Source organism: Spermophilus citellus (genome assembly GCF_964194105.1).
Source record: "Spermophilus citellus genome assembly, chromosome: 3".
Taxonomy (NCBI): Eukaryota; Metazoa; Chordata; class Mammalia; order Rodentia; family Sciuridae; genus Spermophilus; species Spermophilus citellus.
Window position 1 is genome coordinate 172,472,246 of NC_138184.1, and position 18,343 is coordinate 172,490,588.

Sequence of the window (18,343 nt, forward strand, 5' to 3'; positions counted from 1 at the left end):
GGGCGGGTCTAAGGGGGCGGGCCTCCTGCCCAGCTGGCTGAACTAGGGAATAAGCCCCAGTAAGTGTCGCCCGGACGCAGCGACGCAGCTTCTCCAGGAGTCAGCTCCCCGCCCCGCCTGGTGGAAGCTCTGGGGACCAGCGGGGTCGAGTGGGAGGGTTTACGATTTAACAGTGCCATTTCCGGGAGGCGGAGCTCAGGCACCCATTTTCTTTCTCGCTGCTGAGCCTCAGTGCTTTGGAGACCCCACGTCGACCCCCTTGAGCAGCCTGTCCGGGCCCGGCCGCAGCATGGGCGGCGCGCGGGAGGTGGGCTGGGTTGCGGCAGGCCTGGTCTTGGGCGCCGGCGCCTGCTACTGCATTTACAGACTGACCCGGGGCCAGCCGCGGGGTTGCGGTGGGCGCCGGCTTCGCCCTTCGCGGTCCGCAGGTGAGGTCGCGGGGTGCCCTGCAGATGGTTGGGTACCGGTACAGGGGCCATCCCGGGCCAGGATGGAGGCGAGGACGCCACGACGTGTGTGGTTTCCCTGTCCTTGGAGTAAAAGAAAGGGCCGAGCTAGAGAGAGAGGAGTGGCTAGTGAAATGCGCGGGGTCCCGAAGCCCAAGAGACATCCGCCCTGCCACCTGGGCTTCCCAGCTTCCACTTCTTTGTTCAAAATCTGGAGTTGGAAAATTTGCCCAAACTTTTGTACTTGCGATCGGCGACATAGCAGAAGACCAGGTTTCTCAGAAAATCAGGAGAGGTTTCAAAGCAACCTGTGCGTTGCTTTGCCTGTCATTTTAAAGCTTATTCTGGGCCTTTGGGTTACCAAAGGCATACCCCGATCTAGGGAGGGGTGTTGGGGCCCTGGAGCCCTAGAGGGAAGTTTGCAGCTGCCTGATAGAATCAACACCAAAGGGGCAGTTCTGCCCTCACTTGGCCCAGCACACAACTCTTCTTTCTAGAGTTGCTGGAGGATTAAATGAAGTAAAATATGTAAAGTGCTTAATGTCAAGATGATCCGCCGTCTCACAACTTAGGAATGGGGGTGTGTATTGGTTATTGGAATAATTGTCAGCACGAGGCACACTCCCCCAGCAGACAAGTCCATGATGAGGTTTCTGTCTAAAAGTTGATTAAACCCGTACATTCAGAATTCTAATAGCTTGCTCTTGGTCCAGATCATGGAAACTTTCAGGAAAATAATTAAAATCTGCCAACCAAGAAACTCTTCCGCAGATGTAATGAACCAAACAGCTTTATTATTGAGTAAGCATTAAGACATATTGCCTCGAACATCACAGGCAGTCTACTAATGGAATTCCAAAACAGAAGGCTCGCCTCTATAACCGGCCGTATACAACTCAAGATAAATAATAGCTTGTCCTTAAGAAAGAAAACTTGACAGCACTGTTTGTTTTTACATCACAGATTCATTGATAAATAGGGTGGTTATGTGTGTTAACTAGTTGCCTTGATCCAGAAAGGGGGGGACCTTTGTGATAAGCAGGTAGTTAAAAAATGGAAACAGGTGCCTAAGCTAAGATCGCCTCACAGAACTGAGGGGATTGGGGTTCAACTTGAATGTTTCCATTTCAAGGTGATGGCTCTCAAATCTTTAAGAATAACTGTCCTTGGATTGTAAAACTGGCATTTACGTTTTTAAAATTTACATTTCTATCAAAGGGACAAAGGATTTAAAATCACAAATTTGCTCAAGGAAATGTTCTAAGAAAGTGAGTTGGGTGTCTCTTGTTACAAGGAAAAGTGATTGAGGTGTGTATTTACCCTTAGCCTAATTTTTGGATTCTTGTGTCAGAGGTATTTCTGTGTAAATAATTGGGGTGTTTACCTGGACCCAAATATCTTCTCACTTATCCTGATTCAACCTGATGAACTCTGACAATGTTTACTTTTTGGACAAAAGGGAATGAATCATTACTTTAGGTCAGAAAACTTTAAAAATAAATTGCTCAGAGTCCTTTCTTCCTGAAACTACACCTCTATTTTTTTTATTTGTTCTTTTTAGATATACATGACAGCAGAGTGTTTTTTGACATATTATAAAAACATGGAGTATATCTTATTCTAATTAGGATCTCATTCTTGTGGTTGTACATAATGTGGAGTTTCAATGGTGTTGTATTCACACATGAACATAGGAAAGTTATGTCTGATTCATTCCACTGTCTTTCCTATTCCTATCCCCCATTCTCTTCATTCCCCTTTGTCCAATCCACTAAACTTTTATTTTTTTCACCTCTGCCCCCACCCCTTGTTGTGTGTTAGCATCTGCATATCAGAAAAAACATTGGACCTTTGTTTGGTATTTGGGGATTGGCTTATTTCACTTAGCATGACAGTCACCAGTTCCATCTGTTTACCAACAAAAGTCTAAAGTCATTAATTTTTATTCTGTTGTGTATGTATACCACAATTTCTTTATTCATTCATCTGATGTGGGGCACCTAATTTGGCTCCATAGCTTAACTATTGTGAATTGTGCTGCTAAAAACATTGATGTGGCTGCATCACTGCAGTATGTTGATTTTAAGTCCTTTGAGTATATAGTGAAGAGTGGTATAACCAGGTCAAATGGTGGTTCCATTCCTAGTTTGTTTGTTTTTAGCAATCTTCATACCGCTTTCCAGAGTGGTTTTACCCATTTGCATTCCTACCAGCAAGGTATGAGTTTACCTTTTCCCCCCACATCCTCCAACAAACACTGTTGCTTATATTCTTGATTATTGCCATTCTGACTGGAATGAGATAAAATTTCAGTTTTAATTTGCATTTCTCTAATTGAACATTTTTTCATTTATTGGTTGATCATTTGTATTTCTTCTGTGAAGGTAATTTGCTTTTTGGTGTTAAGTTTTTTGTGTTCTGGATATATCCTGGAGGTTAGTGCTGTATCTGAAATGCAGGCAGCAAATATTTTCGCCCATTCCATACCATCTCTCTTCATGCTCTTGATTGTTTGCTGTGAAGAAGCTTTTTAGTTTGATATTGTCCCATTTATTCTTTTTTAAAAAAAAAATAATTTTAGTTGTAGATGGACATAATACCTTTATTTTATTTATTTATTTTTATGTAGTACTGAAGATCAAACCCAGGGCCTTACATATGCTAGGCAAGCACTCTAACAATAAGCTACAACCCAAAACCCCACTTATTGATTCTTGATTTTACTTATTGAACTTTAGGTGTCTTGTTGAAGAAGTTGCTTCCTAAGCCATCATGATGGAAAGCTGGGTTTACACTTTCTTTTAGGGTCTCTAGTCTATGCCTAGGTCCTTGATCCACTTTGAGTTTTTACACTTTTATTTTTTAAAAGGCTTGAGAAATACTAATTTTGTTATCATCACACTTAAAGTTTGAAGGGTGATCTTTTCTTTTGTCTTGAAGTTTAAGAAATTTGTAATTCCTGTACTGTTAAGACTGTTAGCATTGAAAAAATATGGGGGGGGGGGTCATTCAACAGTCTCATACAAAAACCTGACAGAGATAGCATGAAAAACTGTAAATCTGTCTCAATTATGAATAAAAGTAAAAATCTTAAAGTATTAGCAAATCTATCAGGAATTAAAGAAATAATACATATACCAAGGCCAGATGGACATACAAGGAGAATTCATAGCAAGGAAAATATGTCATTTATTGCATTAGTATATTAGAAACCACATGGTGATCTCATAAATATAATTTGATTTGTGATAATATTTCTGATTTTTAAACTGCAGCCAAGTTAGGAATAAATAGAAGGAAATGTTCTTAAGTTGAAGAGTGTTCATCAGAAACCAAAGGTAGAGTTGGGGATATAGCTGCCTAGCATACAAAAGGCTCTGGGTTCAATCCCCAGCAAAAAGAAAATGATACAAAAAACCAAAGACAAATATATTTAATGGTGAAACAAGTAGTATCACTATTAAATTCAAGAACAAGAGAAGTATGACTACTGTCATAGCTATTATTCAACATTGTCTTAGAGTTGCAGCCAGCTTGATAAGAATGAAATGCGTGAATATTAGAATAGAGGCAAAATTATGATTGTAGATGACAATTTTTATTTGGAAAAATCCAAAATAATTAACTGAATAACTATTACAAGCAATAAGTTTAATAAAGTAACCTGACTATAAGATAAATATACTTTAGTCAGTAGCTTCTTATATATACACATTGTATACAAGAATTAAATATAAATTTAATTAAAAATATTTTAGTCACAGTATCTATAAGACTTTTTTTTTTTTTTTTTTTTTTTTTTTTTTTTGGTGCTGGGGATTAAACCCAGGACCCTGTGCATACAAGGGAAGCACTCTACCAATTGAGCTATATCCCCAACCCAATATCTATAAAACTTTAAAAATTAGGATTACATTTATCAGAAAGCTTGTATGATGATAAATTTACTTCTGTCCTTACCACAAGTAGGACTATTCATTATTCTAGCATCCCAGTCATGTTCCTTTAAAACATACAAAAATGCCACACAGGCAGTGTGCTTGAGTTATTATAAAATTATAGTCAAAAAAGTTCTACTTAATGAAAACCTATTCTGTAACTAACCAATGACATGAGGGAAGTGTTACTTTGGGTAGGCGAGCCTGGTTTTTAAAGGAAGAAACAAAATGCTATCAGTATTAGGGGTGTATCTTATTTGCACATAGTGTCTTACTAATAGACATAGACCAAGTGACCACTTCACATCTATGAGCTTCAGTTTCCTACTTATAAATTGTAAATTTCTTCTTTCTAGAGTTGCTTGAGGATTAAATGAGGTAAAAATGTAAAGTGCTTAAAACTGTGCCTAGCATCAAGAGTGTGTGTTGATACTGTTTTTAAAATTAAAAAAAAAAAAATTCATGTTGATTTTAGATGAATTTTAACTAAATTTTCTTCTCATGCAGAAGACTTAACCAGTGATTCATGTGATGATGTTCTAAATGCTGAACAACTTCAGAAACTCCTTTACCTGCTTGAATCAACTGAGGATCCTGTAATTATGGAAAGAGCCTTGGTCACTCTGGGCAACAATGCAGCCTTTTCAGCTAACCAAGTAAGTACCCTCATTCAGCAAACAAGCTCCTTCTATTCTTACACACTAGCAGTAATTGTGACCCTAGAAAAGTTACTTAATCTCCTAGAGCCTCAATTTTCTCCTCACTTATGCCTACAACATAATGTTTGTTTACTTCTGAAAACACAGCCTAGCAGTAATATGATTATTAATATGTTGCTAGATCCCTATGAAGCTGATTACTGGCATTGCATATTATAGTAAGTTTATCCAACATTTATCAGTGTTAGCAGTGCTTCAATAAAACAATAAAAGCATCTAACATTTAAGTACATGCTTTAAATTGTGTAATAGATCTTCGCAGTATGGTTCTGATGCAGATGGTCCCTGGATCACTCTGTTAACTCCTAAATCAATGTAAGTAGCTTTTACAAGTAGAGACTTAACACCAAGACTAAAGAGCTTTATTTGACTACTTCCTGTTCCTCCTCCCTGCTTCCCCCTAGAGAACAAGTCAAAACACTTTTATAATTTTTTAAATATCATGCCATTTGTTAACATCATAAATGCAAGGATATTCTGAATTTATACTTTCAGTCCAGTTTTCTCCAGAATGACAGGATTTACTGATTTTTAAGGAGATATACAAAATATTTATACATTATTCTACTATTTCAGTTGCAAGTGACAGAATCCCAGTTATTTTAAGCCCAAAAGGGAAAATGTTGGACTTCTTAGAATAGCATTGGCATCAGGCACAATTGAATCTAGTTCAAGGTTGTACTTCACCTTTTGGCTTTGCTTATGCCAGCTTTTTATGTATTGGTCTTTGGCCCAGAAAGATTTGCTTCAATGAATGGAAAGAAAGCCGTTAGCCTCTTAGGCCTTCATCCTTACGGCTCATGATCCAGAATGTAACATTGTTCTCCCAGGATTAGGTATCTACCCTTTGGATCAGTCTCTGAGGCAAACGACCATGGACCATGATTAGTGAGGCCTGGCTTACATGCAGGATGTGTGTGCCACACTAGCAACACAATTAGACAGTAAACACAGTTGGCCAACAGTCTCACCAGGGGACTGTGTGGAATAGAGGAGGTACCAGTCTGACCCAGTGGGAAAAGGAGCACTAGGTAATAAAAGAGTAGATGGTGACTAAATTGTTAACTTGCCTGTATTGGAATATTTCGATGCCATAGTTTCCTATCCTTCTGAAACAAGTTGTAGTCAGAGTGGGTCAGTAGCCACTGGTGAACAAGTATTCCCTTGAGCAATGGCAATCATTGCTCCTCACCATCAATTATAGTGCCTAGATGTGCTTTAGCAGTAGTCATGGTGCTTAAGGATCCTTTATGACAGACTTCATGTAGCATGGTAGCCCTATAAGAATATGCTGTTTAGTGACGTAGCCCTATTAGTTTGTGTTAAGCACATTCTATGATGTTTGCACAGTGATGAAATAACCTAATAAGCCATTTCTCAGAACATGTCCCTGTGGTTACATTGCATAACTACACAGAAAAGGGCAAGTCCTTCAAAAAACCTGGAACTGCAGAGGGAAGTTTCTTTTTCTACAATGCTAAGCTCACCTTTAACATAGAGTATTGGGCAATTTGTAAAAAGTAGATGATGGCAGCCTTTTTTTTTTTTTTCTGACAGAATGACATGTCTGGCATGAGAAGAGTAATTTTCAGCTTATTTTTCTTATGAGAATTAAAGCAACTGATAACTTCTTTCAATCTTGGGACCAATGACACATGGTAACTCAGGGTAGCAATTAATTATGCAAAAAATCGAATGGTTTTTTTCCTCAGAAAATCTGGGCACCACTTTCCAAACTGTGTGAAACTTTAATTCTGCAAGATATTAATGTATTGCTTTGACTTCCACCACTGAAAAATGACCCTTTTGTGTATAGTTCACAGAACTACACTAGTCATTACTCCCTTCTTAAGAGATTCCCATTGCACATGAACATGTTACTGCCTCACAATAAAGAAACGTTTTCCCTTGTTATACCCAGAGTTCCCCAAACTCACATAATTATTGAACCCCCCCCTTTTTAATGAGACATCTGTTAACAACTTGAAGGACTCATGTTCCAAAAAATACACATTACAGACACTGTATTCTAAATCTTAACACTTTTCCAAGTTTGCCTGTATAAAGAAGTCACATAACTCATTTCAAAGTAAAATAATTTTATTTGTTAACTGCTTCAAAATCATTATAGTAACTGCAAATCTTCATTGTATAACTATAGTACAAATAATCACATATCTTGATAATTTTATTTTCAGTTGCTTTTCTTTACCCACAGAATTATGTGTAGACAATGGGGTCATCTATAGACAATAGTTGCTGGGCACAATGGCATGCTCCTGTAATCCCAGAGGCTTGGGAGGCTGAGGTAGGAGGATCATGAGTTCAAAGCCAGCCTCAGCAACTTAGCAAGGCCCTAAGCAACTCAGCAAGACCCTGTCTCAAAATAAAATATTAAAAGGGCTGGGAATGTGGTTCAGTGGTTGAATGCCCCAAAGTTCAATCCTTGGTACCCAAAAAGGAAAAAAAAAAATAGACAATAGTTGTATACTATGTATTGCAAAAAGGTAGAAAAAAGGATTTAAAATATTTTCACCATAAAGAAGTGATAAATATTTAAAGAAATAGTACATTTAACCTGGTTATGATGAACCCAGCCTAATTCCATTTTAAGATTGGGAGCCATCTTGACACAAGGTCATGAAAAGTTCAGTTCTGTTTACTGTAAAATAACAAGATTTCTATTTGGCCCGACCACACTTTGATGTTTTAAACTTGCTTGGAACTCCTGCCTGTGCTTTAAACTTACCCATGCCTGGCTCTCCCTGACCAGATAACAACCCTCCCTGAAATCTCAGCTGCTCCTCATTAACTTTGATATTGGTAAGGAACAACCATAGCATGCTTTAGCTCATTTAAAGGAGGCCGGGCATGAGCCTGGAAAGGTAGGCAGGGTTTACTCTGCTATCCAGCAACCTTCAGTGGCTGCTGCTGCTATTTATATATTTTTTTTTCTTCTTGGTGGTGCTGGGGATTGAACCCGGAACCTTGTGCATGCAAGGCAAACACTCTACCAACTGAGCCATATCCCCAGCCCAAACTTTGAGATGTTAAGTTTACTTCCCACTTTGAGATGTTAAGCTATGTAGATCATTAACCTGCTGTCTGCCCTTGTATTACGCTTAACAGAACCCTGTCAGCTGTAAGCTTCCAAGATACTCACCTTTGTAACTTTTCTTTTAGACCAGAGGCTGTCCTCTGGCCCTGTATTTGGGTGAGGCAGTCACTGATCAGCTCTCTTGTGTACACAACATAAGCTTGCTTTAATTTGGTTTAAAATTGGAGTGAGTGGTCTTTTCTTTGCAAGGTGGGTTCAACAATTACACAATATATAAATGTATCAATGCATTATAAAGTATTCCATTAATATGTACAATTTTTGTTTTTATATAAGAGATTAAAATTTTAAAAAAATATTAGGTTTTCTTAGAAAGATTTTTTTTTCAGTTTTAGGTGGACATAGTATCTTTATTTTATTTTTATGTGGTGCCAAGAATCGAACCCAGTGCCTCACGCATGCTAGGCACGCATGCTACCACTTAAGCCACATCCCCAGCTCCAGAAAGATTTTTATAAGGGAAAGTATTTCTTAAAAGTGACTAACTTTTTTTTAAGTGATTAACTTACTTTTGTATTTGTAGATCTGCACACAGTTCAGTGAAGGGGATGTATATTGAAGTTATGGTCCTGTTTGTTTCCCCCCCTTCTAGGCTGTTATTCGTGAATTAGGTGGTATTCCAATTGTTGGAGACAAAATCAACAATCCAAATCACAGTATTAAAGAGAAAGCTTTAAATGCACTAAATAACCTGAGTGTGAATGTTGAAAATCAAATCAAAATAAAGGTAAGCTGTCTGAAATAAAAAATATATAAGGTTTTCTACATATAAAAGGGAAAATAATAAAACAGTAAATAATGAAGCTTCATTAGACTATCCTGTATAACTTCATGGCAAGAATTAACTTCAAAGGAATAGAGAATAAAGCAGAGGAGGGAGGAACCTGAACTAGTCTGAAAGAAGTACAAGAAACTTTTATAATTGGAGTTCAATTTAATGCAAAGGTGCTAAAAGAACCAAGCCAGAGGGGGTGGGGTTGTAGTTCAGTGGAAACGTACTTGCCTGGCATGTGTTAGGCATAAAAATAAATAAATAAAAAAGAACCAGGCCAGAATTAGAAAACTTCAGAAGGACTAAATAAAAAATTATATGAATTGAATTCAACATTTATTGAACAACTGCTTTGTAGTACAGAGTATAGGCATAAATAGAATACTTGCTCTAAGAAAGTCAAGGTGGGGTAAGGCAAATCCATAAATATTTATGATTCAAGACAGAAGATGATGGATTGCTTTAAGGAAGGATAGGTAAAACATTGTTGAGTACATGGAAAGGAGAGATTGCCATCCAAAAATATCTGTAAGAGGTGGAATCTGACCTGGCTCTTAGAAATGTCTAAGGTGTCTATAGGTGGAGATAAAGAAGGAAAGAATTTTTTTTTTTTAAACAAGGAGAGAATTCTAAAAGAAAAGAATTAGTTGAAGTGGGCACAGATCCAAAAATTACTGAGCTGCCCCATTGGGTAAGCTTGTTACTAGAATTGAAATGGTAAAAAGATTCATATACAGTGAGGATGGAAATATTCAACACATTTTAGTAAGTGCTTTGAAAGACATTGGCATCTTATAAAAATAGGTGACGTATAAACAACTAAAAAAAGGTCACTTTTTAAAAAAATATTTTTATTGTATATGGACACAGTACCTTCATTTTGTTTATTTAGTTTTTTATGTCGTTCTGGGGAATGAACCCAGTGCCTCACACATGCAAGGTAAGTGCTTTACCACTGAGCCACAATCCCAGCCCCTAAAAAAATGCCACTTTTAAAGGATAGAGTATGTAATAAAATTATAAGCAGTGAAAGCCAGTTGACTTGTAGATATAATTTAGAGCTTAAATGTTTAGATTAAAAATTCAATCTCTTTATTGTCATTACTGTCTTTGGCAACATGGATATATTTATTTATTTATTTGTTTATTTATTTTCTTTAAAATGGCTAATTGGAATGTTGGTCATTTCTTAGCACTTCAAATTAGAAAATTTTTCTTACTAGTTTTAAATTTTGGTGGAGTTTTTTTTTTCTGTGAAACATAATTTTTCCAAGCTAGAAAGATCATGGCCATACACTGTTTTTCTGAAAACAGAATTTCAGAAAACTTTTCATCATACTGGTTTTATTCTCCCATGTGTAAAATAGGAGTATTACCAGCATTACATTCATTACTTTTGGCCAGTGGTGGTTAACAACAATATGAAGGGATAAATACGTGTGTGTGCGCGCGCGAGCACGTGCTCACTTGTGCATGCACGCTTACATATAGATAGATAGGTAGAAAGATAGATAGATAGATGTATATAAGAAAAACCTTTGGCTAAATATAATTTTGCTCTGCTTTTGGGGGGGTTTTTTTTGGTACCAGGGATTGAACCCAGGGGCACTCAACCACTGAGCCACATCCGTAGCCCTAGTTTGTATTTTATTTAAAGACAGGGTCTCACTGAGTTGTTTAGCACCTCACCATTGCTGAGGCTGGCTTTGAACTCATGATCCTCCTATCTCAGTCTCCCAAGCTTCTGGCATTACAGGCATGTGCCACCATGCCCTGCTCTGCTTACTTTTGGTAGAAATAACTCTAAAGAATAAAGTTCTACTTCATGTTGTTCCCCCATTCTTTACTTCTGAAATGGTGAAATTCTTAAAACCCTTCTGCTAAGTTATTTACCATGATACAAAATGGCTATGCATATCTTCCTCCCTGAACTTATTGTACCCAGACCAGTTTTAAAAAGTGGATTGAAGTGGGAGGCTCCCTTCAAGAAAGGCCACTGGTGTTCAGAGCATGATCTCTGGACTTGGACATTGTCCCCCACCTGCTAGTTGACATTATACAGGGTCCTAAGCTCCTTAAAGACTTTAAAGTCTCTGGATGTAAGTTAACCATTATAACCCCCACCTCATTAAAGTTGACTTCAGGATTATATGAGGTGTATTTTTAAAATGCTCAGCGCAATGCCAGGAATTAACAAAATCAGCTTTAAAATGTCATCAAAGTTTGAGGGCTGGGTAGAAATGTCATCTTTGGCCAGGTGCCTATAATTCCAGCAGCTAGGGAGGCTGAGGCAGGAGGATAGCAAGTTCAAAGCCAGCATCAGCAAAAGCGAAGTACTAAGAAACTTAGTGAGACCCTGCCTCTAAATAAAATACAAAATAGGGCTGGGGATGTGACTCAGTGGTTGAGTGCCCCTGAGTTCAATTGCCGGTATCCACGTCCCCCCACCCCACCAAAAAAAAAAAAAAAAAAGTCATCTTTGTTTGAGGGCTGGGTAGAGATTTTAACTTTTTTGAGGAACCAGTTTCATCCTGAACAGTTGCCTTACTCTACTGTGAGAAAAGTTTGGGAGATTTGAAGATGCTCACTTTTCCCCACTTCTGCCTTCAGATATACATCAAACAAATCTGTGAGGATGTCTTCTCTGGTCCCCTGAATTCTGCTGTGCAGCTTGCTGGACTGAGAGTGTTAACAAACATGACTGTTACCAATGACCACCAGCACATGCTGAAAAGTTACATTACAGACCTGTTCCAGGTGTTACTTACTGGAAATGGAAACACGAAGGTAAAAAAAAAGTGAAGTGGTTATTACTTGAAGGTCAAAGAGCTATTGCATTAGTTTATTATTATTATTATTATTATTATTATTATTATTATTATTTGTGCATTAAGATTGACATCAAAGCCAGGCACAGTGGCTCATGCCTATAATCCCACCACCTTATGAGGCTAAGGCAGGAGGATCATGAATTCAAAGCCAGCCTCAGCAAAATCGAGGTGTTAAGCAACTCAGTGAGACCCTGTCTCTAAACAAAATACAAAACAGCGTTGGGGATGTGGCTCAGTGTCAAGTGCCTCTGAGTTCAATCCCTGGTACCTAAAAAAAAAAAAAAAAAAAGAGTAACATTGAAAGCCAGGTGCAGTGGCACCCGCAGAGACTCGGGAGGCTAAAGCAGAAGGATTACAACTTCAAGTCTAGATTCTGCGATTTAGCCAAGACACTGTTTCAAATAAGAAAATGTGTGTGTGTGTGTTTTTTTTTTTTTGTGTGTGTGTGTGTATACATGTGCACGCACACACACACACAAACCACATATGTATAAAAGTTTTTTTAAAAAGAACTGAGGATATAGCTCATGGTAATGCACCCATGGGTTCAGTCCCCAGTACCAAAAAAAAAGATTGACATTGAATTTCCAGGCCATCTATGTTAGGTTGATGTCCCTCAGAAAAGAGAAAGTTTAGTCAAGATTTATTAAAAAGCTTTGACTGGGTCTAAGAAAGTACATTATTTTTATTCCCTAATATTGAATTGCAAAATTAACTTGTGAAAATGATTCACTGTTTCACGTTTCTGTAGATCAATATTCATTAGATTTCCTGTGAATCAGTGAAATTACCTTCTACTAAAGTGAAGTAGCTATCTCCCCCCAACCACAAATAGAAAAATTGTGATTAACAAGAATCTGAGTAATAGTGGTAGGTAAAAAAAAAAAAAATGTGAAGTGGTTATTACTTGAAGGAAACCCTGTTACCTCAGGGTTAACAACATTTTTCATCCGTTTATAGAAAATCTTTCTAACACCACTTTAAACAGTAGTAAATGAAGTGAATTAGGTAGGAAAATTAATGCAGTGCTTCACTTTGTCCAGTTCTGCAGATGTAGGAGGCAACAGGGGGGGGCTGAATTAAGTAGGCTCTCTGAGCTGCTCTCTGAAGTTTCTTGAGTAAATCCTCTGTTAGTATGATTCTCATCATTGTCATTTTTCAAGACAAGACTGCATAAAACAATGTAGACTAATCAAATATTCTCATAAGTTAGGTTGATGGCTCATTGGGGTTTTACTATATTGATCTGTGTTCTCTGGGATAGTTGAGAGAGAAATGCACAGTTTTAGAAGGACCAAATATGAAGCCATACTCCTAATGTCCTGCTGTTGCTGCAGTAATTTCTGAGGTTATCAGGATGTGATTATCAGACAACCTCACTGTGGTCTGTTTTTGAGGTGTTTGTGTGGGCTTTTCCTCATTTCCCACAGCCAAACTTATTTAGATCTGGTCCAAGATTTACCTATAGGCATTCAGAATTAAATGTAAAGGCTAGGGATGTAACTTAATGATACAGAACTTGCACCTCAGCCCCACAAAAAAATAAAAATATAGACCTAAGAGTTAATCCTCTTTCAGCAATATTGCTACATCCCCAGGCAATTTCCAACATGCATGTTTCTATCAACACTCTGTCCAGTGAAGCAAGATGACTTCCAACCCGTGAGGACTCATGAAAACACTCTCCCTTCTTATCCCATGATGTGGTTACTACAAGAAAAACCTCTTCAGTCTGTCTCTAGCTGCTTTACCCAGAACTCCAGGAGAAACTCTGGTTGAGTGCAGAGCCAGGCAGGTCTGGCCTTGGGTCTGTATGTATCTATCTGAGACATAGTTTGTGTTTTAATGCAATTTATAACTTTCAAAAAGAATCACATCACAATAGTATGTTTTATTTTTCCATTATATTGCCTATAATTTCTGGGACAGAGAATTTCTTTCTTTTTTTTTTTTTTTACTTTTGTCACCTGGGAACCTTTCCACTAATCTTAAATTGTTTCCCCATAAAAATCAAATTTTGGAGTCATATGTATCTATTTTAGATATTTTCTTAGTAAATAACCACCAAAGTGGCTTTTTCAAAATCTTTCTTTGCTTAAGCCTTGATCTCACTGTACTTTAATGACTTTTGGGCACACCATTCATTTATAACAAAATACAAATAGTGGAAGGTTAATTAAAATAAATTCTGTGCTTGCTATATCTGCAATGAGGGGGAAAAAGCTAGCAGCTTAAAATAAATGTCCTATAGTCACCACAAGATGGCGCAGATGACAAGAGGGAAAAACAGGACTTTGCCTTTTCAAACCAAAATACAGTATATATATTTCCTTAACCTATAGTTTTCCTCTAACTTTATGTTATTTTCTTCCTGTTTAACTCTCTTCTACATAGGATAGCAACATCACCTTTTAGTACAGAATAATAATTACCTATTGCTCTTAATATTCCCTGGTATACCTGCCATCATTTACTACTCATGAGCCTTTTTGGATTTGATTGACTTTATCCAGGCTTATGTCATAGGTGCAGGACCATCTGTTTAACACCTCTTGTTCCTGTTTTCCTAATTCATATTTCACTGACATTGGAGCCAGGTGTTTTCCCCCTAACATTTATTCTTGGTATAGACAGTCAGTTAGACAGCTTAAATCTCACAGTGACCCCTGCCCCCTGAAGTGCATTAATGAGTCAGAAATCTCCTTTACTTAACCTCCTTATAAGGCCATGATTTAATAAGAGTATCTGTTTGGAGAACATGATCTCTGTGTAGCCATTTAGTAGTGACCTACTAAGACAGCAGCTTTTGTTTTTACCTTGTCGCCATGCATTAATTTTATAAAAATAAAATTTTCTGATAAAAGAAAGATTAAGCAAAGCCTTATATCCTTCTCCTTCTCCTTAACAAATAATTAGTATGTACATGATCAAAGGAATTGTAAGCATTCAGTATAAGATATGGGCATAAAACACAGAAAGAAAACACTAAAACTTCAGTAATCACTGGTCTAAGATCATTTCTGGTCTTAGAAATATGAGGGAACTTCTTTCTTTGTACTTTTTTGTACTTAAAACTATTCTAGGACTGAAGGTGTAGCTCAGTTATGGATCACTGCCTCGCATGTGTGGCAGCCCTGGGTTTGATCTCCAGCACACACACACACAAAAAAATCTACAACAAACATCTATTGCCTTGGTAATCAAAAAGTTTTATAAAATAAGTATCCATGTTCTTGCCTAGATTTAGTAAAAACTTCTTTTGCTTTTTCCTGACTTTAGTACCTTCTTCCTTCTTGTTTTAATTTCAGATCTCTCATAAAAAGTATAAGGGCTGGGGTTGTGGCTCAGCAGTAGAGTGCTCACCTAGCACATGGGAGGCCCTGGGTTTAATCCTCAGCACCACATAAAAATAAATAAAGGTATTTTGTCTAACTAGAACTAAAAAAATAGATATTAAAAAAATATAGTTTAGTTTTACATGTATTTAAAAGGGAAATTGAATTTAAGTATTTTTATTCTTGATTTTTCAGAATTAAGTGGTAAGAATGCTGGTATTTTAGCTAGTCAGCTATTAATTAACATTTGTTTGCTAGTTATATCACTGTCCTATACTGCAAAATATTTTTCATATAAAAATATAATATCAAAGTCAAAACCTAATTTTTTTAAAAAGGCCATATTATTTATTTAATCTTGGTAACCAAACTATTGAAAATTTTTCATTCTTTCAATAGAAATGAACTAAGCTTTGAGAGATTTGTTCCAAAGATCCCATTTCACTATACATATTTCACATTTATTTCTTATAAAAATCATTTAACATATGTGAAGCCACATTTTAAGAGTGTTATGTGTGTGTGAGTGGGGATTGTAAAGACATTCACAATATTCTTCCTGTCTCAATAGTGTAGTTAGAAAAGTAAAGGTTAAAATAACATTGCTCCCTGCTAACTGCTGACAGTGATGCCAAGTGTTCTAAGAGTTCAGAGAGAGAGACTTCATGGAGTAGAGAGAATTTGAGCCAGGCCTCGAAGCACAGGCAAGAATTTAAGGGGAACATGGTAAGAAGATAACATGGTAGGGACAGAAAAGCCATGTTTATTGGTCTGAAATAAACTAATATTCTTATTTCAGGTTCAAGTGTTGAAGCTGCTTTTAAATTTGTCTGAGAACCCAGCCATGACAGAAGGACTACTCAGTGCCCAAGTAAATAGATTACATACTTATTTTGTAAATACACTTATAAAGAGATTTGGACAAATAAATCTGGAAAGATTTATCACAGAATGTTCACAGAGCTTATCTCTGAAGAACAATATTAAGTTGTTGCTTTATTATTATTCTTTGTATACATGAATTTCCTAATTTTCTGTAACAAGCATATGTATTTACTTTTAAAAATAATTTTTAGGGCTGGGGATGTGGCTCATGCGGTAGCACGCTCGCCTGGCATGCGTGCAGCCTGGGTTTGATCCTCAGCACCACATACCAACAACGATGTTGTGTCCACCGAAAACTAAAAAAAATAATAATAATAATTTTTAAAGGTTCTTCGTAGGAATAATAAATTATAATTTTTCTGTCATCCCAGTTTTGGGCAGGGTACACTTATGACATCACATCTTTTATACTTGGTTTCTTTCTGTGCACATGTGCCTTAGCAATACTGAATCCTCAGAATGTATGTGATAAATGTGGGGCTGAAATCCATGACATACCAGTGAATACGTGTGTTATCCTAGAGCTTATGGTGGAGACAAAAAATATGTAACAAATGAACAAGATAATTTAAAAGCTGTTGAATGTTCTGAAGGAAGCAGAAGTGGTGCTAAGATAGAATAGAGTTCATTTCCTGCAGAAAAGGAACCATCTGGTTCATTTGCTCATCCCTGTTCTCTAAAATTATGCCAAAATTCTAATTAGTTGGTGTGAGCAGTAAATATTTGATGAGTTAATGAGTTCTCATGAAAACTGTATGATGGATCCTAAAAAGAATATGGATGTTTCTTCAAATTACTACATTCTGGGATTCCAAGGAAATCATTCTTTAGCTAAAACACAAAACCTCTTCTCTTTTTTTTTTTTTTAAGAGAGGAGAGAGAGAGAATTTTTTTTAATATTTATTTTTCAGTTTTCAGTAGATACAACATCTTTATTTTTATGTGGTGCTGAGGATCGAACCCAGCACCCCTGCGCATGCCAGGCGAGCACACTACCGCTTGAGCTACATCCCCAGCCCACAAAACCTCTTCTCATTAGTATATAACATAAGGGTGCCTAAGATTTTACATGTGTAAGTTATGCAGTCAGGGTTAATTTTCTGTGACAGCATTTTAAAAATGTAAAATATTCAATGCAGTGTTAAAATATGACAGTGATACTGCTTCTTCTTCCAGGTGGATTCATCATTCCTTTCCCTTTATGACGGCCATGTAGCTAAGGAAATTCTTCTTCGAGTACTCACACTATTTCAAAATATAAATAACTGCCTCAGAATGGAAGGTCAGTTAGCTACTCAGCCTCCTTTCTCTAAAGGTTCATTGTTTTTCCTGTTATATGGAGAAGAATGTGCCCAGAAGATGAGAGCTCTAGTTTATCATCATGATGTGGATGTGAAAGAAAAGGCTCTAACAATAATACCAAAATTCTGATTGGTTGATCATATTTTTCCAAAGAGTAATGCAGTCTGGAAGTTAATACTCCGAAAATTATTTTCCATTTTCCTTATAGAGGGATTCTTTCAGCTATTGAATTCGAGCAGCAAATATCACTTTTCATCTTTAACACAGTACAGGTGGAACATCTCTAATCTGACACAATGCTCAAAATTTGAGATTCTGGAGCATTTCGGATTTTGGGTTTGGGGATTAAGAATGTTTAACCAGTAAGTCTATTATGCAAATATTCCGAAGTATGAAAAACTCCAAAATTTGAAATACTGTTCTCAAGTATTTCAGATAAGGAATACTCAGCCTGTATAACTTGCTATGGTTTGCAGGCTTATTTTGGACCATTTATTGATACCAAGTGAATATAAGAGCTTGAACTAAGACCAGTTATTTCACTATATGCTGAGATATTTTAGTTATTTCCTCTACATAAGCAGTAATCTTCTACCTTTTTTGTGGGGGGCGGGGTATTGGGAATTGAACCCAGAGTGCTTAACCACTTATTCACATCCCCAGCACCCCACCCCCTGCTTTTCTTTTTTCTTTTTCTTTTTTGAGATAGTCTAAGTTGCTGGCTAGCCTGGAATTTGTGACCCTCCTGCCACAGCTTCCCAAGCTACTGGGATTACAAGTATGCACTATCACACCTGGCCCCCTCTACTCTGAACTGATTTGCAGTTACTCTTCTGAGACAGCATTGGTTTGTGATTAATTCATTGTTTCTGAACTACCATAGAATGGCCCTGTTTTTTTTAACAGCAATGAGATCCTGAGCTCTCAAGTCCACCTGCCAACCCAGCCATACTGCTTTCAAAGGTCTTGTAATTATCAGAATCTGTTCTCATCAGCC

The 18,343-nt window shown here is 37.2% G+C and overlaps 1 protein-coding gene across 2 annotated transcripts; it reads left to right on the plus strand.

Moving 5' to 3' along the window:
- Positions 1 to 61: 61 nt before the first annotated feature.
- On the plus strand, positions 62 to 18,298 carry ARMC10 (armadillo repeat containing 10). 2 transcript variants are annotated; one of them, XM_081284639.1, is made up of 6 exons: positions 62 to 428; positions 4,895 to 5,040; positions 8,814 to 8,948; positions 11,604 to 11,780; positions 15,959 to 16,030; positions 17,221 to 18,298. In XM_081284639.1, the coding sequence occupies exons 1-6, from the start codon at positions 290 to 292 to the stop codon at positions 17,473 to 17,475; spliced, it is 924 nt and encodes a 307-aa protein (XP_081140765.1). In that variant the 5' UTR covers positions 62 to 289; the 3' UTR covers positions 17,476 to 18,298. The 2 variants fall into 2 exon arrangements, with proteins under 2 accessions (XP_081140765.1, XP_081140764.1); XM_081284638.1 differs by having other exon boundaries at positions 66 to 428; positions 4,892 to 5,040.
- Positions 18,299 to 18,343: the final 45 nt, after the last annotated feature.